This window comes from Lemur catta, chromosome 21 (assembly GCF_020740605.2).
Source record: "Lemur catta isolate mLemCat1 chromosome 21, mLemCat1.pri, whole genome shotgun sequence".
Classification (NCBI taxonomy): Eukaryota; Metazoa; Chordata; class Mammalia; order Primates; family Lemuridae; genus Lemur; species Lemur catta.
In genome coordinates this window covers 32,328,868-32,352,837 of record NC_059148.1, presented here as the reverse complement: position 1 = coordinate 32,352,837, position 23,970 = coordinate 32,328,868, and the positions used below count along the sequence as shown (strand labels likewise).

The 23,970-nt window shown below is 41.7% G+C and overlaps 1 protein-coding gene across 6 annotated transcripts; it reads right to left on the bottom strand.

Annotated features, from left to right (window-relative positions):
- Positions 1-1,124: 1,124 nt before the first annotated feature.
- On the bottom strand, positions 1,125-21,732 carry ZNF268 (zinc finger protein 268). 6 transcript variants are annotated; one of them, XR_006730593.1, is made up of 7 exons: positions 21,177-21,732; positions 14,523-14,723; positions 11,786-11,912; positions 11,398-11,493; positions 5,827-5,904; positions 2,229-2,307; positions 1,125-1,288 (listed from the first exon to the last, which is right to left on the bottom strand). XR_006730593.1 is itself a non-coding variant. In XM_045534105.1 (5 exons), the coding sequence occupies exons 1-5, from the start codon at positions 21,345-21,347 to the stop codon at positions 3,494-3,496; spliced, it is 2,961 nt and encodes a 986-aa protein (XP_045390061.1). In that variant the 5' UTR covers positions 21,348-21,732; the 3' UTR covers positions 2,799-3,493. The 6 variants fall into 6 exon arrangements, 5 of the variants coding, with proteins under 5 accessions (XP_045390061.1, XP_045390060.1, XP_045390062.1 ...); XM_045534105.1 differs by lacking the exons at positions 1,125-1,288; positions 2,229-2,307 and having other exon boundaries at positions 2,799-5,904; positions 11,786-11,867; XM_045534104.1 differs by lacking the exons at positions 1,125-1,288; positions 2,229-2,307 and having other exon boundaries at positions 2,799-5,904; positions 21,177-21,704.
- Positions 21,733-23,970: the final 2,238 nt, after the last annotated feature.

The window sequence follows — 23,970 nt, the reverse complement described above, 5'->3', positions numbered from 1 at the left end:
TGAGATACTAATATGGCTTTTCTATTATCTGCTAGTGTGGTTACATTAAAAGATTTCCTGTATTAAATCTTCCAAACACATTACCGTGTTTCAATTAGTAGCAGTTTCAGCTGCATTTAACAGAACCACCTCTCTTCCCACCCAAAAAAGAAAGATGGCTTAAACAAGACAGTTCATTTCTCTTGTGTGTAAAAGATAATCAGATGTAGGTAGCCTAGGGCTGGTGTAGCAGATCCATAGTTTCCGGAGAGACAAGTCACTCTGCTCTATTTCTAGCAGATAGGCTAAAAATCCTCAAGATGAATCTAGGGTCTAAGATAACTGCTTAATCTCCAAACATCATGTTTGATGTAGATGAAAAAGAGGAAAGGTTAATAGGCATAATGGGGCTTTCCACGAGGTTGTTTCCTTTTTAAGGGACCTTCCCATTAGACTTTCTCAACAACTTCCACTTCCATTAGTCAGAAATTATTAGCATGGTCACAATTAGCTACAAAGACGGGATAAATGTAGCTTTTTGAGTGGGCACATTACCATTATAAATAATACAGTGATTCTGTTGGTAATGGGCAAGGGATATTGGGATCACCACTAGTCTGCTAAACCTAATTATATCATGACTTTTTGTTGTTAGCTATAGTTTGTTATAATTCCATTTAACATTTTAAAATCTATGTTCACAAATATAGTTTGAAAGTTATTTTTTCTCACAAATGTCTATTTCATGGGAAAGTTGAAAAATGTTGGGGTTATCTTTCCTTACAACTAAGACTATTCCTGAAAATTCTCTGGAATCCTTCTGTTCAGAGACTGGGGTAGGAACAGAGGGACTAGGTATATATATAAAGCCAGTGATTCACTTTCTGTTCATTTATTTTGTTTACTGCCTGTAGATCAACTAATTTCTAAGTTTCATTTACGTGGTAAAATTTTCACTTCACTTAAGAATATTAAGGCCTAATCCGGCATTATTCTTCCCCACAGTATTTGAGTTCTATTGTCAGTATTATGTCAGCATTTCTGGCTTCTCCTGAGCATGGCTGCATGTAGACTTTCATCAAACAAAACAAACTAAACTCTAACTAACCCTGGGTAGTAGTAAACTGAAACTTTCTCTTGTGAGTTTATTTGGTCTTCCTCAGTACATACATGAAAAAGTACACTTTAACAATATTTCCCAGATTTAGGGAATATACTTTAGCAATATCTGCAATCCTTTGTTTATGCAAGCTTTTTCTTCCCTTCTGTGAATCATCATTCTTCACCCTAGGTATCTTCAGATTGGATTCTGTATAATGAGTGGAACACAATATAAATTAGGCATTCAGAAATCACTAAATCTTTCCCATTCAAGGAAGAAACAGTTTCTTTGGGTAAGATACAGGGTTCTCTAACAGAGTACAAAGTGGAGGTTGTTTCAGAACTATTTGTTGTGCTGAATTCTCGTATTCCTCTAAGAAGCCCAAATCTAATTGCCAGGGTCCCACTCTTTCAAGATTAATGCCCATTTAGATGAGAAATTTGATGAAGTTGTGAAGAAAACATACTTTGTGAGTAAGCAACTGGGAGAGTGACTTCTCACCACTCTAATGCTATAGTTACATGTAAATATTTCAGCAGTATCACTTAAAGTCCACTGACTTGATACCCTTCCTTGAACTGAGATTTTGAGCTCATTATTTTCCATGCTATCCAGGAGCATCCGAAGCATTCACCACTTCACAATCCAGAATTCTTACTATGTCTGAAATTTTTCAGGAGCAACTTCTCCATTTTCACAGAGCCTCAGTGAGGAGATGACAAAAATTAGTTTCACTAGTTCTTATCATGGGACTACTTTCTGCCATAGAATATGAATGGAGACTTCAAAGGTTACAATCTTGTCTTGGGAAACAACTATTTCCAAATATCCATATATCCTTGCAAGCTTCTGACTACACCTCCCACTGTAGCACCCATTTCTGAAGCAGTCTGAGTTACTAAGCTGTAAGCAATAGAAACACATCAAACACACAATGTATTAAAAAGATAACAAGTAGCTCAAACTAAAAGACAAGAGAAGTAGGTTAAGAAAATGACAGTAACTAACGCTATTCTTGAACATCTCCATAGAATAACTACTTAATAATCACATCAAGATGTGACCACAGAATAAAAGCTCAGTTTGTTTTCTGTACTTCGGAAATCCACTAAAATTGTAAAGTTCCATATGTCTCAGCCACACTTACGTGATTGTGCCAAGTCCTTGGCAGGGCATCTTGAATGATGGTTCCAGTGTGGCTTCATAGACTGTGAGGGCATATTTCTCTGAAAGGAAATCAAGAGATTCTAACCAGTGAAGGTAGGACAGATTCCAGGCTACGCAAAACAATGAAATGTATACCATAGTGGTTCCTATAACTAAAAAGGTAGCTGCAAGGACTGTTTACACAGGGTAAAAAATAACAGGAGAAATGTTTGTAGTGTTGAAATATATTTTTAATAAGCCATATTATTCTAGTAACAAGTTGCATTTGGTAAGAAGAAACAATGTTGGTATTCACAGTAGAAATCCCTGGCATTATATCTACTAATTTGTCTCACATATGGCATTCACAAGTAAAATGTCAAAATATGCAAAATACATACTACGTGGTGCATATATGAGAAAATATCTAAATACCCTTGTAGGTCTTAGGATGAATTCCGTTTTGTTAACCTAATTATTAAATTTATCTACATACTAAAATATTCTTTACTTTCTATAAACATTTATAGTTGAGCATTTTCTCCAATATTTTCTTAAAATTGGAACACCTGCAACATAATTTCCTGAAATAATTTCTATAAGACATTTCTCCAAATTAAAATAATAGGTATTTTTAAAATGAAACCTGATATACGATGAGGCAAACATTCCTGCCGAGGCTTAACCTTACTTGACACATAATAGATCTTCCTTCCTATATTACTATTTTTTTGCTAGGGCTTTTGTCATTTTTAGATGAAAACTTCCCTTACAGCATGATTCCTAACAGATATGAACTTCTGATACCTAAAATGTTTGTAGTTTTCATAATTCTGCCATTCATTGGTTCTGTAATTTCTCTCTTTAAAATGCTGTTTAACAAACTATGAATTTCAAAGGAGTCTATTCTATTTCCATTTGCTTCATGAAGTTTCCTTTTTGTGAATGTTACCATATATTAATGACTTCCCAACATCTATTTCATTTCTATGGTTCTTCACCTGTATAAACTGCTTAAAAGGGTATCAGTTGATGCTGAAAATTTTCAAAGGGTTTGCTAAATTCACAGGATTCCCATGTATATTTTATAATATCTTTTTGCATGTAAAGAACAGCTTTCTATGGATGCCTTTGCCTGTGCTGTGTATTCACTAAGTTTCTGTTTGGTATGAGTTTTCTAGAGGATAAGACATTTCCATTGACAGAGTTTCTCTTCCATATGATTTTGTTGGTAAATTCTGGGAACTGACTTTTGAGAGAAAAGTTTCACACATTTAACTCATCAACATGCTTGTCATCTACATGAGTTCTCTGATGCATAATGAGCTGTGACTTCCAACAAAAGGCTTTCTCACAATCAGGACATTTACAAGGTTTCTCTCCTGTATGTGTCCTCTGATGTGCACTGAGAATTGATTTCTGAGAGAAGGTTTTTCCACATTCATTGCATCCATAGGGTTTCTCTCCTGAATGAGTTCTCTGGTGTACACTGAGCTGAGATTTCCTAATGAAGGCTTTTCCACATTCACTGCATTCATAAGGTTTCTCCCTTGTGTGCATTCGCTGGTGTACAATGAGCCGTAATTTCCCACGGAAGGATTTCTCACACTGACCACATTTATAAAGATTTTCCCCCGCATGAGTTCGCTCATGTACAATGAGTAGTGACTTCCAAATGAAAGCTTTCCCACATTCACTACATTCATATGGTTTCTCCCCTGAATGGGTTCTCATGTGTATTATGAGGTATGACTTGCTGCTAAAGGCTTTCCTACATTCACTGCACCTGTAAGGTTTTTCCCCGGCATGAGTTCGCTGATGTGAAATAAGCTGATCTTTCCTATTAAAAGCTTTCCCACACTCACTGCACCCATAGGGATTTTCACCTGTGTGAATTCTCTGATGTACAATGAGTTGTGAATTGAAACTAAATGATTTCCCACATTCACTGCATTCATGGGGTTTCTCTCCTGTATGAGTTCTTATATGTATAATAAGGTAGGATTTGCTCCTGAAGGCCTTCCCACACTCACTGCATCCATACGGTTTTACTCCTGTATGACTTCTCTGGTGTACAATGAGCTGTGACTTCAAACTAAAGGCTTTTTCACATTGATTGCATCCGTAAGGTTTTACTCCAGTGTGAATGCCCTGATGTACAATGAGCTGTGACTTGAACGTAAAGGCTTTTCCACATTCACTACAACCATAGGGTTTCTCTCCTGTATGGGTTCTCTGATGTACAATAAGGTTTGACTTTGTATTAAAGGCTTTCTGACAGTCACTACATTCAAAGGGTTTCTCTCCTGTATGAGTCCTCTGGTGTGTAATAAGCTGTGACTTTAAGCCAAAACCTTTTCCACAGTCACTGCACTTATGGGGCTTCTCTCCTGCATGAGTTCTAAGGTGTGAAATAAGCTGGTATTTCCGACTGAAGGTTTTTCCACATTCGTGGCATTTATATGGGCTCTCTCCTGTGTGAATCCTCTGATGTATAATGAGTTGTGAATTAAAACTGAAGGCTTTTCCACAATCATTGCATTCATGGAGTTTCTCTCCAGTGTGTGTCCTCATATGTATAATGAGGTATGACTTGCTTCGGAAGGCTTTGTCGCATTCACTGCAGATGTAAGGCTTCATTCCTGTGTGACTTCTCTGATGTACAACGAGCTGTGACTTCAAACTGAATGCCTTCCCACACTGAATGCACCCATAGGGCTTGACTCCTGTGTGAGTGCCCTGATGTACAATAAGTTGTGATTTGAATGTAAAGGCTTTGCCACATTCACTGCAACCATAGGGTTTTTCCCCTGTATGGGTTCTCTGGTGTACCATAAGGTTTGACTTTGTATTAAAGGCTTTCTGACATTCACTGCATTCATATGGTTTCTCTCCTGTATGAATTCTTTCATGTATAATGAGCTGCGATTTCAAACCAAAAGCTTTGCCACATTCATTACAACCATAGGGTTTATGTCCTGAATGAATTCTCTGGTGTGAAATAAGCTGGTCTTTCCTACTAAAGAATTTCCTACATTCACAGCATTGATAGGGATTTTTACCTGTGTGAATTCTCTGATGTATAACAAGTTGTGAATTGAAACTGAATGTTTTCCCACATTCACTGCATTCATGAGGTTTCTCTCCTGTATGAATTCTCTGATGTACCATGAGGTATGATTTACTGCTGAAGTCTTTCCCACATTCATTGCATTCATAGGGTTTCTTTTCTGCATGAGTTCGCTGATGTACTATAAGGTATGACTCACTGTTGAAGGCTTTCTCACAGTAACTACACTCAAGGGGTTTTTCTCCCATATATGTTTTTCGGCACATAAGTTGTGACTTCTTATTGACAGCTTTTTCAGATTCATTACTTTCACAGTATTTTATTCCAATAACAGTTTGCTCATGTTTAGAATGGAGGAATGATTCCTGATGTACATGAAATGTATTAGGATTCTTTCCAGCATAATTACTAGTGAAATCTGTATCATATTTCAAACTCTTTCCATGTATGCCACATGTCTGAGGTTTCTGCCTTGACGAAACATAATTTGTACCAAGAAAACATAGTTTTCCAAATGCAGTGCACTCACAGCTTTTTGCTATACTTCCCAGATTGCCTTGGTTTTCCTGATGCCATTTGATGTGATCATCAATTTCCCAGACTTTATCTAGAAATGAAAATAATGAGTCATACATTATAAATAATTACATGAGGTGAGGCCAGGTACAGTGGTCATGCCTGTAATCCTAGCATTTTGGGAGGCCAAAGTGGAAGGATTGCTTGAGCCAGGAGTTCAAAACCAGCCTGGGCAGCATAGCAAGAGCAAACCTCTAGAAAGAAAATTTAAAACTTTGCCAGGCATGGTTGCACACACCTGTAGTGCCAGCTACTCAGGAGGTTGAGGTGAGAGGATCACCTGAGGCTAGGAGTTTGAGGTTACAGTGAGCTATGATTGGGCCATTGCACTCCAGGCTGGGCAACAGAGACCCTGTATCTAGTAAATAAGTAGATGAAACCATGATCTTAGAATAGCATAAAAGTGCCTTAAAATGCCATATCATGAGATTTCTCTTTTAGTTTCAAATATCAGATCTCAATGAAAATAAAACCTCAAGTGTATATGTACCTAAACTACTGGGCACTGGGGAAAACAAAGCAAAGCTAAAATTGAAAATAAGCATAGTAAACTGAGATTAAGTTTAAAAGTTTTACATAATGGGCCGGGCGCGGTGGCTCACGCCTGTAATCCTAACACTCTGGGAGGCCGAGGCGGGTGGGTTGCTCAAGGTCAGGAGTTGGAGACCAGCCTGAGCAAGAGCAAGACTCCGTCTCTACTAAAAATAGAAAGAAATTATCTGGCCAACTAAAATATATATAGAAAAAAATTAGCCGGGCATGGTGGCTCATGCCTGTAGTCCCAGCTACTCAGGAGGCTGAGGCAGTAGGATCGCTTAAGCCCAGGAGTTTGAGGTTGCTGTGAGCTAGGCTGACGCCACGGCACTCACTCTAGCCCGGGCAACAGAGTGAGACTCTGTCTCAAAAAAAAAAAAAAAAAAAAACAAGTTTTACATAATGGATAAAGAAGGCAAAACAGGCACACAGAACAATAAACATAATATAAAGAGGTTATAAGGAATCTCTGAACATTAGATTCATTTGTCAAATAATTATCAAACCCCTATTATGTGCCAAACTCTTTGCTAACCTATAGAAAAAAGACAGAGAACACTGCAGATTAGTTCTCAGTCTTCTCGAGAATAATATCTCACTGAATACCTGGACAAATGGATCAAAATAGACTCACAGGAAACATCATCATAAAGTTTCAGAACACTTGGGACAAGTAGCTCTTAAAAGCTTCCAGAGGAACAAAAAACCCAACAGCTTCTTATAATGGGCCAAAAATTAGAATGGCAACAGACTTATTAGAAACCCTGAAGGATAAAAAATAGGGCAATGGCAAGTAAAGTAAAAACAATTTCAGATGCACAAGTCTCCACATTTGTATCACATGCAGCCTTTCACAGGAAGCTCCTGGGGAAAGTGCTCCAACAAAACAAACCAAGAGAAAAGAAAGAGGATACAAAAGACAAAACCAAAGAGGAGATCTCAGGACAAAAATTGTACAGCAGGCATTGAGAAAAACTAGGCGCCACTGCAGCAATCAGAAAGAGTTGGGAGTGATGTCACTGGGAAGATGGAATGCATAGAATCAATGATTTGATTGAATGCACCAAGGACACTTAGACATCAAAAGGAGTCTGAGCTTAAATTAAAGATAAACACATTAATGATAACAAAAAAAATTAAACAGGCAAATAAAACAACTATAGAAAAATAAAAATTTATAAGCAAAAATTAATCATTGTATACCTGCATGATTTACCTGGAAACAGAAATTACATAGTGTAAAAACTGAAGACTCATCTAACCAAAAATATGAAATTACTGTATTAGAATGATTGATACATGGGAAGAGACTGTGTGTATGGTGGGAAGGTATGGAGGGAGCAGAGTGGGAGAGAATTAAGTCACCCTTCTGTACTGACTAATATTAGGGGAAAGGCCAAGGTGCAGTAGAAATATGGAGGCAAACACTACAGGAAAGAGTTAAAAGAGATGAAAGCAGTTGTCTGACAAGAATGGAAAACAGAGCGGGCACAGGATAAGCAGACGGCTGTTTCTGTTTCTTTCTTTTTTTTTATTTCAGCATATTATGGGGGTACAAAAGTTTAGGTTCAGACCGTTGTTTTAACATAAAAACAAAAGTCAAATATGCAAAGTAGATAGGAAATAAAACACAGGATCAAGTCCTTAGGCACAACAGCAAATATCTGGAGGTTGAACAGAAGAGAGAACAAGTAGAGTCAATTTAGACGCCCCAAAGTAACATGCTCATCAGGGTAATGAACAGAAAAGGACATTAAGATAACAAAGCAGCAAGTCAGGTTTGGAGATAATAGACCAGGGAATCTTAACACCTCATTCAAGGTTTCCTGTGATAAAATAAGCAAGTTGTCTTCCTACCTATCAAATCTGATCTGTCTTATTCATTTTGTACACAACCACCAAATTATATCTCCCCAGACATCGCTTCCTAACTGGTACAGAATCTTCCTCGGGATACGCTGAGGAACGAATATGGGCACTTTGAGCCGTCACAAGGGCTTGGGAAGGAGTATTACTGATTGTTACATGGTCCTATAGTCAAAAATGTCTCTATGAAAAATAAAATAGGTCAGTGAGTAATTATTCTTTGCCCTAGAATCAGATTTGCTCCTGTGTTTGGCTGTCAGTATTACCCCCATAGACTTTCAGAATTCATGGACAGTGAAGCTGTCCTAACCATCAAATCCTATACTTTATCCTTCTGATTCTTCTATTGCTGGTACCACACCCATTCTTATCTTTGCTTGGATCCCACATCAAATCATCATTTGATTTCCCAGGAAATCTAATACATCTTCTGTTGAGCAGGCTCTTTGTATTATAGTAACAATGCCAAAAGTAAGATTATGGTTGGTAACTCTAAAAATTCAGGAAATAAGGAAAAAATACTAAACTCAGTAACCAGAACACAGGAATTCTTAAGCTTAAAGATTACGTAAACATGATTTAAGACTATATTAAACATAATTACTGGCTGGGGTCCAAAGGTAATCACTGGGAACCCCAATGTGCACCAACAGAATTGAGATTCTGAAGCTACAGAAAAGCATTTTCCTGAATAAACATGTTGAGTTTAACCACAAAAGATGACAGAAAAGGAAATTATGCCGGAGAGCAGAAACAAACACTCACCAGGAAGCTTACTTCACTGACATGGAAAGATGTCCTGGCAAAGTCGACCTGACCAGGGTTTCGACATAGGGTAAAACAGTGTCTGCTGTGGTGTTCACTGCTGTGGTCCTCTGGGACAAGGGGACCATGTACTTCTCTCTATGCTTCCATATGTGGATGGCTATATACAGATGGATCATTAATCATAGGTCTCCAGAATACGAAGAACTACTACCAGGTCTGAATAGGAACAGGATCCTGGACTTCCGTTAATGTAGTACAAGAACACAAACATGGGTTACAGTGTGTATTTGCCTGGGAAGAAGGATGTGATGGGTGCTGCCTGGACAGGCAAGGAGGTGCAGGCAGACAGTGCTGCCGACCCAGAGGTTCTTCTGCTCTTTTCCTGGCTGGCAGAAACCTAATTTTTTTCCACCCCCCTCCTTAAGGTGACATGCTTTGGTCAGGGCAGTGAGGACCTATTATTAGCACAATTTATGGGAGCTGACAGGGATAGTCCCAATTCCCTTGCCAGAGACTTCTTTAGACAGGGGCATGTGATAAAAATCTAGCTGGTTAGACATGATACATCTGCTGGGGGCATCCTGCAATAGGTCTTACTGCTTGACAGAGTCATATGGGAAAAACAGGCCTTCTTGTCATTCCATCAGCCACGGGTACATCTGCACATGTCAGCGAGAACTGCAATAGCTGCCTGATGACCATTAGGGGAGGTAACCTGAGGAAAATGCTGACCTACCTAGATGGGCCCTCAATGATTTAGTGAGTCAATCACTTAGTTGAGCCTGAAGTTGCCCCAACTTCAAGGCTTTGTGTGATGTGAAATAGTAAATCACTTCTGCTTCAATTGGGTGGTTTAGGACTGATCAAAAACTGCAGCTAAAATAATCCTAATAATATAACGAATTGTCTCAGGTGCTCAGGGAAACATATCTGACAATAACATCCAAGATGAATTAGAATAAATGTAAAACTAAGAAATTTGGCTGATCAGCAGAACATTCCACGCAGGAGATAATATTTGCTTCATTTTGGGTGGGAATTGAGAAGATGAAGGCTTCAGAACACCTCTTTTTAAAGGACCGAAACACTGACAGACTGTGCCAAGACTAGAAAGAGGAAACTGCACAGAAGGAAGACTCAAGCTTACTCCCTAGTACCAGGAACAAGAACTAGAAACAGCGGAACAAACACACTATGGAAAGAAAGGTGAGGAGAAAGGTTTGTGGCTACAGAGCAGTGGAAGGGCTGAGTCTGGTTTCTGAAAATGATGCCACAAAGTGGCCCACAGGAGATGCCAGCGCATCACCCAAAACCAGGACTAGGACAGACGCAGCGGCTCTCACCTGTAATCCCAGCACTTTGGGAGGTCGAGGTAGGAGGACTCTGTGAGTCCAGGAGTTTGAGACTAGCCTGGCCAAACAAAACAAAACAAACCAAACGAGGACCAAAAGGCAGATGAGAGATCAACGTGGCTATTAATTATGAGTAGAGGAACAAAAGAGTTTAAATCTTCAGAATGGAAGTTGCTACTGTTTGAATGTACCCCCTCCAGAATGCACACTGAAACTTAATCTCCACTGCGGTGATATTAAGAGGTGGGCCTTTCAGGAAGCGATTAAGTCAGGCCCTTATGACTAGTGCTTTCTAAAAGGGCTGGAGGGAACCGTCTTAGGCCCTCTGTGCCCCTGTCTCTGTCCCACAGCCCTCCTACCCCAGGAGGATGCCGCAAAAAGACACAATCTATGAATCAGGAAGCAGACCCGCACCAGAGAGCAAGCCTGTCAGCACCTTAGTCTCGGACGTCCCAGCCTCCAGAACTGTGAGAAATAAATTTCTGTTCTTTACATGTTACCCAGTTTGTGGTATTTTTTTATAGCAGCACAAATGACATAAAACAGAAGCCCTTTACAGTAAGAATATATGAGGAAAATGAAGAAAATACAAAAGACTCCTTTGGACCCAGAAGAGCAAAAGCAGCCCAGCAGACAGTGAGGGAACAAGTGTTTGGTCCCATAGTGTGAGCACAGGGTCAACAGGGGTGACTAAAGTCAGGAGTGGGAGTGAAGGCTTCAGGCAGGATCATGGACATTATCGAATATTAAGGGAAGTGCTCCTAAGGGACACAGTGATGACAGGGAAGCTTTATTTAGCATGGGGAAACCTCCAAGGGGCACAATCTACCAACGGCTAGGGCTGAGGTTGCTGAATTTAAGTACATGGAATTTAAGAAGGAAAATGAGGATGACAAGAAGGAGATTAACTGAGAGTGCATGGTTCTGAGATGCGAGGAGTGTATCACATCAGAGCTCACATCTATTCTAAAGGAGGAAAGTAGCTATATGTCTGCATCACTAACCTGGATGGCCCTGACCTGGGATTTGGGCCTGCACCATCCACCACTCTTCTCCTCCTTCCAACTGGAAGATAATGTTGGGTTTGGTGTGTTGATACCCTGTAAATAGAAAATCACAGACAACCTGGAACAAAACTGCTTGGGGTTCACGGATTCTGAAGAATGGAGAAGATTTGGATTAGAGGTGGCATGAAAAGCTGCCCTTTTGCACGTTGGCAAAGTAAAGACCACTCAACTGGCATACTCTGATACCGACTGGTGTCTAAGAAAATCTGGCCTTTAAACATAAGCCCCAAATCCTCAGCTATTCTCCGAAGCCACCCAGGTTTCAGCAACCAACAAGGGGCACCCTGGAGACTGTGCCCACCGCTCCCCAGGAGGCCGTGCTTACCTAGGGCCACCAGGTTGCTGTAGTTCTCCAGCATCACACTCCTGTACAGGCGCTTCTGCGCTGGGTCCAGCAGCCGCCACTCCTCCAAGGTAAAACCCACAAACACATCCATGAATGACAGTGGTCCCTGAAACAGAATACCCCATCCAATCTCAAGTTGTTTTACTAGGTTTGTGGAAAACAACAGACTACTTAGGGCATCCATTATTTACATTAAACCTTGTGAGAAAAACGAAAATCATATTGAACACCTCCATTGATGTGCATTAACTCAGTCCTCCTTTCATTGAAGATGTGAGAACTGGGATACTCTCTATTTTTCTTTTTAATTTAATTTCGTTTTTTTAAGAGCCAGGGTCTTGCTCTGTTACCCACGCTGGATTGCAGTGGTGGGACCACAGCTCACTGCAGCCTCAAACTCCTGGGCTTAAGTGATTCTCCTGCCTAGCTAATTTTTTTAGAGACAGAGTCCAGCTATGTTGCTCAAGCTAGTCTCAAACTCCTGGCCTCAAGTGATCCTCCGGCCTCAGCCTCCTGAATAGCTGGGATTATAGGCATGAGCCACTGTGCCCAGCATGGGATAGCCTCTCTTTGAAGTTTTAAGCTATCCTAGGAACCATCTGTACACGGCTCCCCAGACATGGGCCCGTCAGTGCTAAAGGCAAGACTGTCACAGGCCAACAGGTTTGGCTGGTCACACTACATCTGCAGCACAGTTATTGACCTCTATGTTCCAGGTATTAAACTAGGTGCAAGTGACACAAAAATGAATGAAATACAGTCCTGACCTCAAGAAGCATTCAGCATTGCAGAGGGAAGAAAAGTTAAACATGCAAATGAAACTGGAAGTCACAGAAACTAGGATAAAAGAATACAAAGTACATGGGCGCAAAGGAAGAAGTAAGCAATGCTATTTGACAGTGTCAGGTGGAGTTTGTGAAAGGGAACTACAGAAGTGACCAACACAAGAGAAGACAAGTTAAAACTTGGTGGACTAAAAAGACAACTGCTGTAAGTAGCAGCCAGTCTGTGGGACTAAAGACCTGAACATGAAGATATACAGATGGCAAATGAACATATGAAGCATGTTCAACATCATGTGTCATTAGGGAACCGCAAATTAAGACAATGAGACACCACTACACACCTATCAGAATGGCTAAAATCCAAAACACCGATACCACCAAATGTTGCAGAGGATGTGGGGCGACAGGAACTCTCATTTGCTGCTGGTGGGAATGTAAAGTGTACAGTTGCAGTCACTTTGGAAAGAGTCTGGCAGTTTCTTACAGAGTTAAACATAATCTTACCATACAATCCAGCAATTATGCTCCTAGGTATTTACATAAATAAAATGAAAACTTATGTCCAAGCAAAAACAGAAATACAAATAACAGAAATGAAAGAGAGGCTATCACTATTGATCCCACGACATGAGAAGCCTAACAACTCTAAGTACATAAATTCAATAACTTAGATGAAATGGATATGCTCCTTGAAAGACACAAATTACCAAACTCATTCAAGAATACATTACCTTAATAGATAACTCTGTATCTATTAAAGAAATATAGAATTTATAAAGGCATACATACTGCAAGAAAAAAATAAAACTTTTTTCTGAAGATGACATGATTGTTATGAAGAAAATACCCAAGATTCTAAAAAAAGTTCCCAGAACTAACAAGTGAGTATAGCAAGGTCACAGGAAAATAAGGTCAAGACACAAAAATTGGCTATATGCCTATATAGCACCAATAATAATTAAAATTTGAAATTAAGAAACCAATTTTATTTATAATAACAAAAAGTATAAGGAAGTGTAAATTTTAAAAAAATGTGTAGGATCTGTATACACAAAACTATAAACAATGATTTTTAAAAATCAAAGACAATGTAAATAATGGGGAGATACCCTTTGTTCAAGGATTGGAAAACTCCATATTGTTCAGACGTAAATTCTCCTCAATTTGATATATAGATTCAATGCAATTCCAATTAAAATCACAGCAAGGTTTTTGTAGCTATCTACATAAATAAATAAAACCCAAAACTGTAAACAAATACTGAACACCAGTTAACACTACACATACTGAAGCATTTAGAGAGAGGAGTGCTGATGTCTAAAATATTGCATGAAATACTCCAAAAATAAGAATAATGGATGTATAGAGGATTCGAAAGATGGATACTGTGATAAATCAAGTACAGTAAAATGTTAACAGTAAATTCTAGGTGAGGGATATACAGATATTCACCGGTAAAATCGTTTCAACTTTGTTCTGTGTTTGAAAATTTTCCTAACAAAATGTTGGAAGTAAAAGAAGCATCCCAGTTAAAAATTTGAATATGGATTCCCTATCAAGTGTGTTCTGAACTTTACTGTGCACGAATCACTGAATCTTTTTAAAATGAAAACTCTGATATTAACAGGACTGGGATGAAGTCTAATATTCTGCTTTTCTAACAAGTTTCTAGAACAACACATATTTTGTAAATATACATTAAAAAAAATACACGTAAAACACAACATAAATTTTGAGAGTTGGGGAAAGAGATGGAAATTGAGTATGAGTTAGGGAATATAAAAACTAATGTAGACAGGGAACTTACATGAACCAATGATAAAAAGGCCATAAACTGAGCCCTTTGACCTAAGGATCCCTATCCCTCTCCCTACCAAAAAAAAAAAAAAAAGTAATAAAGAAAAGTGGAAATAAACAAAGAAGAAACTCACCCAGGACTTGGTGACTTTTAGCTGCTCCTGGGAGACAAACAGCCACTCTAGGGCCTGGTCTGTCCAGGGGCTCTTCTGCCTCTGCTGGGACGCTCCAGGGAGAGGCTTCGGGTCAGGGGTCCCTTGGCCAAGGACGGATGCCTGAACCTGGAGCTTTCTGACCCTGTCACATGAACCGTCTGGTTCCTGGAGAGGTGGGACCTGTGGACTCAAGAGCAAACCTACTTTAGTGAGCATGTTTCCTCTGGGCCTCAGCCTCCATCTCTTAGGCTGGGGAAAAACACGTAAATGGAGGCTGGGCTGGGTGTTCTGTAAGCTGAGCTCAGTGCTGCTGCGGTGAGAAGAAACGCACACCAGGAACCCAGCACAGTGATGACAGTTCCACCCACAGATTCTGCAGGGGCCCCCAGGACCCCTCAAAGTGCAGTGACCACGCCTGAGATTCACTCAATTTTTAAACAATTTCTGGGCAGCTACTTAAGTGAGAACACGATGCTAAATGCTAAGGAGCGAACAACTCACAGTTTTTAAGCAGGTGTATGTCAGTATGAGATTTTGAAAGAAACAGCATTTCTTTTCCGCTTGCCATTTAGATGTCTGTGAACAATTCACTTCACCTCTCTCACTGAGTCTTACTTTTTGTTGTTAAAACACTGAGAGCAGGATGAGGTCAGGGTTGCAGGATTGTTTTTTAATCTCCCCAGGACTCCTTACGAAAACAAGAGAGACCTACCAGAACAGTAAAAGACAAAACCATGATATCTACATACACAAAACAAAAACAAACTAAGTGACAGGGTCACAGCACATGGGCAGCTGTGACTCAACTACAAGAGCAGCAGACATGGCCCAGGGCAGCACCAGCAGAGGACCTGGTGGGAAACGAGGGTAGATGCTGACAAGCCTCATCGCTGCAGGATCTCCGAAGTCACTGACAAATGTCTGTCCCCAACAGTGCCCTCCCCTGGTGGGAAGTAAGCAAGCAAGTCTTACAACACATGACGCTGAATTCCTCTCAGGTTCCCAAAGTCACTAAGTGAGCTAACAGTACTGTGGCCATCTACAGCCATGAAAATATGAGAAATAATGGGCCAATAGTCCCTTCCAGAAATACAGACTCTCACTTTCAGGGAAAGCTGCTCGAAGAATATACCATATTGATCAGCACAAGAAAAGAGAAAAAATACTCTGGCAGTGGGGGGGGGGGGGGAGACTCACAGTGAGAAGGACAGGAGAGAGGAGGACCAGACAGAGAGAAGGAAGGACAGAAAGACAGTAAGACAGAAGGACAGTAAGAGGGAGGGCAGAGAGAAGGTTTAGACAGTAAGTGGGAAGGATCCAGAGGAAGCTTATTCCAGAAATTATTTCACAACAAAATAAAACATGTAAATGTGAGAGAAACATTAGAAAACAAGGTATGTTGAACCCCAGGAATCACCAGATTAGAAGCAGAAAAAAGGGCTTCCTGACAAGACTTAGTACCAAGAGTCAAGTCATGTTTTAGGCCCTTCATGACCACAGAGGTAGGAATCTCAAAGAGTAAAGCAAGAGAAAGATATCCTAGCTCATCACAGCCCACAAACAGGGACTTCTTGCCCCAAACAGAATGGCTTCTTCATAGGCCAGCAAACCCATCTTACTTAAACTGGAAAAAAACCACATTATTATTGTGGGGGAAAAGGAACCAAATGAGGCTCTGACAGACAATGAAAACCTATCCCAAATATCTGGTGCCACACACACACACACACACACACACACACACACACACACACGAACTACAACCTAATATTTCAAAATGAACTAAAAGAAATCAGGAAAACAAAACTTTGAAAGGACAGATATATCAAAAATAAAAGAGCCTAGAAAGCAGATGAGTAGAAAACTGGAAAATGTGAAGTGGGAGATATTAGAACGAAGAAATGAATTAGAAAAAAAATCTAGAAATGAAGACCTAATTAGAAGGAACATAAAAAAAAAAACATAGGACCTAGAGGATAGCACAGGTGAAAAGTGAAGAAAGCCTAAATATAATAAAAAGAATTTGAGAGAAAGAGAAACAATCAATGAAATAACTTATGAAAAGGCTGTTCAGAGGCATTTTTATATCCCAGATATCTATGACTAGAAAAATGGTTGAATAAATACTGTTCATCCACACTGAAAGATCATACAGCCAACAGAAGAGAGAGAGAGAAGAGAGAACGATCTCTATGTACTGATACTAAACGATCAACATACACTGTTGGTGATATAATGGCAGGGTTAGGAATAGTCCACACAGAAAGCTAGCTTTTGTGTAAAAACAGAAGGGGAAATTACCTGTACGTGTGTATGTATGTGTCTGCCATATAAATGGGGTCATAAAACATCTAGGCTTCTTTCACTTAGCATAATGCTTCTAAGGGTTATTCTTGTTAACAGCATGTACCAATAGTTTGTTCCTTTTATTGCTGAGTAGTATTCCACTTTGTTTATACTTTCACCAGTTAATGGACATTCAGATTATTCCCTGGAGAACAACTGCTGGCCTCTTGGAGCCTCTTCCGTTTACACTAGGCAAAGTCCACCCTCTTTGCCTCGGGCACAGTGAGGTATTTTACTGGACCTTTTGTCACTTTCATGTGGTCCTGGGTCCAAGGACAAGACCCTTTGTGGGTAAATGGTAATACTATTAGGGCCTAGAATCCTAGAGTCTCTGTTTCTTGAGAAATTCTCCAACTACCTGCAGAGGCAACAGGGTACACTGGCCAGGGAACTGGGTGTAGGGCCAGACCACCTGGGTCCAAGGCCTGGCTCTGCCCTGACCAGGGGTGCGACCCGGGCTTCTGACTCCCCTCTGGGTCTCAGTGTCCTCACGTATCAAGAGGATAACAGTGTCACCACCTGAGGCTCCTATTTTAAGGTGTTAATACCTAATAAAAGATTTAGTACAGAACCTCACACATCGTAGACACCGAGCATTAACATTTGGCTGAAATGGCAAAAAACAAAAAAACAAAAACCAGGAATACTTACAGAAAGTAAACCCGCTAAATATGACAATCAACGAGATGAAAGAATAAGCCGGGTCTTAGAAAAGAGGACTCTACCTTCAAACATCTCTCCACTTTGTCCAGTATCTCTACTTCTCTGCCCTGAACAAAATGCCCACCACTTCTTGTCTCACTGCAATCACCTCACTGGACTCCGCTTTCCTACCTCTTCTTGTGTCTACTCTTGTTCACTACAGCCTGTTCTCTGCTCAGCAGCCACAGGGTGTTGTTCTATTTTATTTTATTTTTTTTTGAGACAGAGTCTCGCTCTGTTGCCCGGGCTAGAGTGCCGTGGCATCAGCCTAGCTCACAGCAACCTCAAACTCCTGGGCTCAAGCGATCCTCCTGCCTCAGCATCCCGAGTAGCTGGGACTACAGGCATGCGCCACCATGCCCGGCTAATTTTTTCTATATGTTTTTAGTTGTCCAGCTAATTTCTTTCTATTTAGTAGAGACAGGGGTCTTGCTCTTGCTCAGGCTAGTCTCGAACTCCTGACCTCGAGCGATCTTCCCCTCTAGGCCTCCAGAATGCTAGGATTACAGGCGTGAGCCACCGTGCCCAGCCAGCCACAGGGTCTTTTAAAAGCCTAAGCAGGTCACATTGCTCCCTTTCTCAACACCCCACAGATGGCTTCCTGGCCTGATCTGGCCTCTCCCTCACTGACTACCCCCAGCCACACAGGCCCTCCTTCCATGTTACAAAGGCACCAAAATTTGCCTCATGGCACTGGCCCTGGCTGTTTCTAACCTGTGTGCTCTTCTACCTGCTCTCCCCCAGGCTGGTTTGCTCTTGTCACTCAGACCTTGGCTTAAATGTCACCTCCTCCGTGGGGACCTTCCCTAAGCACCCAATCTGAAGTAGCCACCACTCATTCTTTCCCGTTAACTAACTTTAATTCTGTGTATAACACAATTCTGATGTTTTGTTTTTACTTATGAATAGTTTCTTCATCATCTATTTGTTATGTGTCTCCCTCCCAGGAGCCTGGATTCCATCAGTCTTGCTCACCATCACAAGCCTGGGACCTGCAAGGGAGTCTGACACATAGTAGGTGCTCAGTAAACACCTAGAGAATGAATAAACAAACCTTTCAAAAGCCAAGGGGTACATTTTGTATCTATTAGGGTGCTCTTTATCTTGAGAGGGTGTATACTGTAGTATTAAGAACTGAGTTTGGAGCCTGACTGCCTTGGTTTTAGTTCTGTCTTCTGCTACTTATGTGCTGTGTGATACTGGGAAATCACTTTACCTCTCTTTGTCATGATTTCCTCATCTGTAAAATGGGGCTAACATTAGTACCTTCCTCATGAGGCTGCTGTGAGGATTACAGTTATTACCCATAAAGTGCTAATACCTGTAGCGGAAACATAGTAAACACTACATAAAAGTTGACTAGTATTACTGAAGTTTTAAAGCTCTCTTTGTATTAGTCCTCCACATTTTTCAGGTTGGCTGTAATTTTATCTTTTATACTGCCATTGTAAACAAAGTTATTTCTTTTGTTGTATTTTCTAAAAAGATACTATTTATGAGTAGAAAACCTAGTGATTTTTAGACTGATTTTCTAGTAAGGTACCTTAGTGGATTCTCCTCCAGCTACCAATCTCTTCCCATAATGACAGAGCACCCTGATTAAGTCTAGACCACTGTCTCTACTGCCTCATTTCCATTTCTGCCGCCAACTGCTGCTCCCACTATCCCACCCCTTCTCCCTCCTCCCCTGACCACCACAGGTACACGCTCACACTCTGGTCTGCAAATATCACCAGCAACACCCACCACTACCATCACCACTAAATCCAATTTAGACTTTTATGACATCTATGGTTTGAATGTGTGCATCCGTCCAAAATTTATGTTGAAACTTAATCCCCATTGTGGTGCTATAGGAGATGGGGCCTTTTGGGAAATGATTAAGTCATGAAGGCTCTCCTTTGTGAACAGGATTAATGCCCTTATAAAACAGGCTTCGGAGAGCTACCTGGGTCTTCCATCTCTTCTGCCATGTGAGGACACAGCCTTCTTCCCTTTTTGTCCCCTTCAGCCATGTGAGGATGCGGTAAGAAGGTGCCATCTTGGAAGCAGAGAGCAACCCTCATCAGACACCAAATCTGCCAGAACCTTGATCTTGGACTTCCCAGCATCCAGAATAGTGAGAAAATAAATTTCTTTTCTTGATAAATGGCCCCGTTTGTGGTATTTTGTTCTACCAGCACAAAGGACTAAGACAGTGACCTAATATTAACTGATTTCCCTGATGTATCTTACAGGACAATCGTTTTTTAAGTTTCCTTTACTTTAACTCTGAAACACAAGTCCCTCCTTATTTTCTCTCATTTCTCTTGGGCTCCATCTCAGTTTCCAACACCTCCTCCCCTGCCTTCCCTTGTGTGTACTCAGTTCTCTTCCCATTCGGCCACACTAAATCAGTGTAACCCCATCCAGACCTTTCTCTTGAGACACATGCCTACCCACCTGTCCACCAGCAACCTCCACCTGGAGGGTCCAATCCATACAAAACTGAAATCTCCCCACCCCTCGCCCCAGTCACAATTCAGTCACATTGCTCAGGGAATGGTGCCACCCCCAACTCAGGCCCACGGAGCAGAACTCCAGCGCTCACCCCTGGCTCCTGCAACTCCCCTTACCACCAGCACCCAACTAGGTACCAAGTCTGCCTGCTTCTGCCTCTCTACCTCTAGTTCCTGAAAACCACCAGTTTACTTAAACTCTTATCTTCCCTTGCCTGCTGCAGACTGTCCAATCCAAAAATCCTTTGTGAAAACACTTCAATAATTCTCCCTCCCCACTAAAAATCCAAGTTTTTAATGGGAATTTCAAAGTCCTCTATGATCTTCTGCCTATGGCTCTGGCCTCGTTTCTTCATGTACGCCTCTACCGTCATCATTAGCTCCAAGAGTCTACACTCCAGCAACCCGACAGCGCTCAGAGCTCACCATACCAGGTCATTTCAAGCCTCCCAAATGTGCACGTTGCTTCTTTTTCCTAGGCTGATTTTTCCAGCTCTTGTTCACCTCATTCATCTTTCAAACCTCAGTTTAAAAATCTCCTAATCTCCGAAGCATTTCTTGGGGTCTCCTTACTTCTAAAACTGACGCTGTCCCCGCTGTCCCCTCTGTCCCCGCGCGCCCACGCGCTCCCAGAGCACCAGGACTTGGCCGCGCCGCCCTCCCCCCCCCCCCCCCCCCCCGGCCGCCCTTCCATCCAGGGAGGGTCGGTGAACGGCCCATCTTTGCACTCCCAGGACCTGCGCCGGGGTCCAGCAAACAAATTACAATAAAAAAAAAAAAACCCGTTGAATAAGTGAATAAATAAGAGTGTCATTTCCAAAATGAGACTCAAAGATCTGAGACGTAAGAGGTACTCTCTCAACATGGGTTAAAAAACCTGAAAGATGATTCCCCCTCGTTAACTCAAAATTCACGGGATAAAGTTCCCAGCAAAGAGACTGAGGGCGGGAGGAAATGACAGGTCGGCGACCGGAAGCCTTTCCGGGAAGCCCAGCGTCCCCTCAGGGAACGGCGGAGCGGCGAGGGCTCCCGCCGGCGCAGGCCCGCAAGGCCGGGAGACGGGTCCGGCGCGACCGGCGACGCTCACCCAGACGGAGGCCGTGCGGACCCTGGCGGTCCCCGCGCTCAGCGCTGCGGGCCTGGCCGGCGGCGGCGGGACGCGAGGGACGCTGGGAGCGAAGGCGCCGCGAGGGAAGCGGCCTCCCCGCAGCCCCCACGCGGGGTCGGTCCGAGCCGACCGAGGCCTGCGCTTCCCCATCTCCAGCCCCCGCCACGACACGGGACCGAGTCGGACAACCGCCCGGGTCTGCGGCCGGCAAGAGCGAAGCCAGGTTAGCTCGGTGCCGTCCCGCCGCCTTGAAACTGCAGGGATCCGGCGCCTCCGGCTCCTCCGACCGCTGAATGGGCAGCCGGGGAGACCGACAGCCTCCACCTGCCGACGGGCAGCCGGAAGGGTTCGCGCCGGATGGGCTCGTCCTCGCCCCTGACTCTGCGGTACCCGGCCCAGGTGCTTTGGCAGCGGCCGGGGGCAGACTCGGGTGACAGGGTGATCGCCAAATGGAACGAACTCCGCCGCCGCCGAAACGAGTCTCGGCCCACCGGCGCCGAGCAATGGCGGCCGTCCCCGACGCAAAGCAATTGCGTCTTCGCGGCCCGCGGGCGGGAAACTACAACTCCCAGAAGGCTCTGCGAGCTCTTCCTGCGCGCGGCGGGCTCCTGCGAGCGCCGCCAGGACCGCGCGTGCCGCACCTGGGAACAAGGTAGTGGCATCGTCTTACGTGTTTTTGAAAATCAGTTTTAATGTCTTCTTTAATGGAAAATAGCTGCATTCTCATATTTGCTTCCGTATTCAATCTCCTGCATATGTTGTTTTTGTGGAAGTATTTAAAGATAGTGCAAGCTGAACAGGGATGGGTTTTTTTTTTTTTTCCAGAGACAATGTAGGTGAACTTTTCTACTCTATTACATTAAAATCCTTTGGTCTACCTTGCACGTTGAATGGAGTCTTTTATCATGCATGATTTCATAACATCATGCATTGGCCATTTGGAAAATATTAGTTCACTGAGTTATGGATATCTTCCAAATGTTGACATATTTTATTACGCAAAAAATCATATTCATTAATATCATCGAGAAGCTGTGAAGTTCACAGTGGGAGATATAAGTTTTCCAAAGTTCTGTTTTTCACTTGAAAATTCTATTTTTATATTGGCAAAAAAGATAACTGTCATTTCTGATCCTGGAAATGACAAGCTCATTTGGTTGGTTTTTGAGAAATTGTCTGCCAAAGTCTCTCAGTCCTTCTTTAATGCAAAGTTCAGCTCCTAATTCAAATAATCACAGAAGTATTTTTTCTTGAGACAACTATGGACCTTCAGTATACAGCATAGAATATTCATTGCACAGATATTAAAAAGATATGTACTCAAGAGTCGAGATTTAATAAAATTATTTTTTGCTGCTTTATCAAAGACATCCTGAAGTTAAATTGGCCTCATTAAAAAAAAAAAAACAAACTATGAATGTGTAGTGATGAAGGATACAATCAATGGCTACTAACAAGTACAGTTGGGTTCCATTACCCTGAAGCATACTAAAGTGCCAATGGTTTTACCTACCATTGTTTTTGGACCAGCAGTGCAAATGTCAACACAGCAAATAATATATCAAATTTAGGAGTATCAGTTTTCACTGTAAAATTCTTTCAATACTTCTGTAAGTTTGAAATTGTTCATAATAAAATGTTAGGGGGAAAGCCTTTGCAGAAAAGAACGTTTTCAATAAATTGTACAGGAACAACGATGTGGCTATATAATAATATAAAAAAGATTGCTGTATCACAATATATTTAGAATAAATCCCAGGTAGATTAAGTACTAAATGTGAAAAGGAAGGCTTTAAAAGTTTTAAACTGAAATACAGACTTAGCATCCTTTGCCCACTGATTTGTTAAACAATCTCTGTTATACACTAAGTTCCCATATTATGTTAGTTTTCTATGCTGCTATAACAAATGACCACAAATTCAGTAGCTTAAAACAACACAAACTTATTATCTCACAGTTTTGGATATCAGAAGTGCAACATGCGTCTTTCTGGCCTAAAATGAAGGTGTTGGCAGGGCTGCACTCTTTTCTGGAGGCCCCTGCCTTTTTCTTACGTTTTCCAGCTTCTAGAGGTCACCTGCATTTCTTGGCTCATAGCCCCCTTCCTCCATCTTTAAAACCAGCAACAGAGAGTTTAGTCCTTCTCAAATTGTATCACTCTGGCCTCCTCTTCTGCCTTTTTCTTTTTACACTTTTTTTTTTCCCAGAGGTAATCAAGTTAAATCCTTCTTCCACTTTTAAGGAAATCTGTGATTACATTGGGCTTATTTGGATAATCCAGGACAATCTTTCTATTTTAGAAAAATGTATCACTGACTAGAACACTTAATTTCCGTTTGCCATGTAAGATAATATATCTACATGTTACAGGGATTAGGATGTGGACATCTTTCAGGATCCATTATTCTGCCTACCATATGCATATGTGTATTCGTTTCTAGTCTCTTTATTATTTTATTTTTGAGACAGAGTCTCTGTCCCTGAGCTAGAGTGCAGTGGCATCATCACAGCTCACTGCAACCTCAAACTCCAGGGCTCAAGCAATCCTCCTGCCTCAGCCTCCCTAGGAGCTGGGACTATAGGCATGCACCACTATACCTGGCTTACTTTCTGTATTTTTAGTAGAGATGGGTCTGGCTCTGAGCTCAAGTGATCTCCCACTTCGGCCTCCCAGAGTGCTAGGATTACAGGTGTGAACCACCACACCCAGCCTAATCTCTTTATTTTGTTCAGTTGATATTTGTCTACAATGGGGTCAACAAAACTTTTCCA